At 47.6% G+C, this 1,593-nt stretch overlaps 1 protein-coding gene across 1 annotated transcript; it reads left to right on the forward strand.

Moving 5' to 3' along the window:
* Window positions 1–1,192: 1,192 nt before the first annotated feature.
* On the forward strand, window positions 1,193–1,521 carry Pmar_PMAR028220 (hypothetical protein; the record flags this gene model as incomplete). Its single annotated transcript, XM_002774170.1, has 2 exons — window positions 1,193–1,412; window positions 1,466–1,521. The coding sequence occupies 2 exons, from the start codon at window positions 1,193–1,195 to the stop codon at window positions 1,519–1,521; spliced, it is 276 nt and encodes a 91-aa protein (XP_002774216.1).
* Window positions 1,522–1,593: the final 72 nt, after the last annotated feature.

Consider the following 1,593-nt stretch of genomic DNA (forward strand, 5'->3'; position numbering starts at 1 on the left):
TGACGTACGCATGCGTTCAATCTTGCCAATCTTGCGAACTTGAGGCTATTTTAGTGAGGCGTCACGTGTCTAGACAGGGGCCTTTTTCACAAGGAAAGCTCCTTAAGGTGCGCCTTGATTTCAGGAGCAAGGGGCAAGGAGCCTTCACCTAACCGTACTCCTATCCCGCAGATCGTAAGGATGTGACAGCGCCGTGCAATGAAAGCGTGAGGAACCTCGCAATTTTTGCACCTATACTGAGATCACTGCCGTTGATCTCAATGTGTAGGGAAGAGAATTGAGGCGTGTGCGTGACCACGCGTCATTTAAGAATAAGGCAAATGAATGCGGAGATGATGACAGAGTGATGCTCATGGACTGGGACTCGCACTAATCTCTACATTAATGAGATCGAGAATCTCTATTAGAGATCATCAGGTAGCTGACAGCTACGTCCCGAACAGTGAGTCTCCAGTGAAGCCAGTCGGCCGTTCATTTTTTCTCACGACCTTTCTCACGATCATTGCTCACAATCGTTATCTGTTGAGATTTTTTAACTGTTGGGAAGTTTCTAGGGTAGAACTAATTGGCATATAGCTGGCTTGAGTACCCTGTTCAGCTTATGTGCCTCCATCCTCGCCGCATATTTTTCCCTATAACGTATGTTCGCCGCCCCTGACTCTGGTGTAACCGGCCATGTTGCGCTTAAAAATGATGAAACAAGGCGTAGGAGAAATCCTTTTCCGGGCTCAGCAAAGTTTATGACTGGAAATCGAGGGTCCACAGATCACATTCGAGTCGTTCGACTAGTCATTGTGTATATCGAATAGAATGTCATTGAGGTTCTAGGTTTTATAAGTCTACGGGGCGCTAGATAGTATGGGCCTTGATCGCATAACTACGCATAACTACGCAGAACTACGTGTGTTGGGCTAGTGAGAGGAATTCCCAATTGTTCCACTTGAAGCGAGCGGTTCATTGTATGAAACACTTCGAATCACGCTATACATAGGAAGTCGGTATCGACTGTAACGACGTGACCTGTGTGTTAGAAGATGTATGTGATTAATGCACGTTCGATCATCGATGTATCCTCTTCACACATACTAGCACTTCTTCGTGGCGATCGATGGCTACTCATGGGCTGATTGAGAGCGGGTAGAATATTTCGTGACGTGAACATGCTAGTTGTGTCTGTTCGTCTCCGTTTACAATGGAGGCCGTTAAAGACGCCCAGACCGTTCTGCTCGGATACGAAAAGGACAAGAGGTTCAAGTCCAGCGGCAAGTCAGGCGATGTTGAGCTGTCCGTTCGCCCCCCTACTGCTACCGAAAGGCAGGTCGTATGCGGCAAGATGAGCTTTGGTAAGGACTATTCTATTCAACAGATCATGCAGTTTATCAATGATCTCACGGTTAAAGGGACCTGGGACAGTCAACTCCAGGATGCCAAGATACTAGAGACCTATGTGAAATCGGACTCGCAGGAGTTCCTGCTGTGCTGGGCCGCTTACAAGAAGCAGTTGGGTGTATCGGGGCGTGACTTCGTGTATGAAGTTCTCACTGAAATGCTCTCTCCTACTCTTGGTGTTATCGCTACTCGCTCGGTGGAGAA

The sequence above is a fragment of the Perkinsus marinus genome (assembly GCF_000006405.1).
Source record: "Perkinsus marinus ATCC 50983 genomic scaffold scf_1104296958686, whole genome shotgun sequence".
NCBI classification, from domain to species: domain Eukaryota; phylum Perkinsozoa; order Perkinsida; family Perkinsidae; genus Perkinsus; species Perkinsus marinus.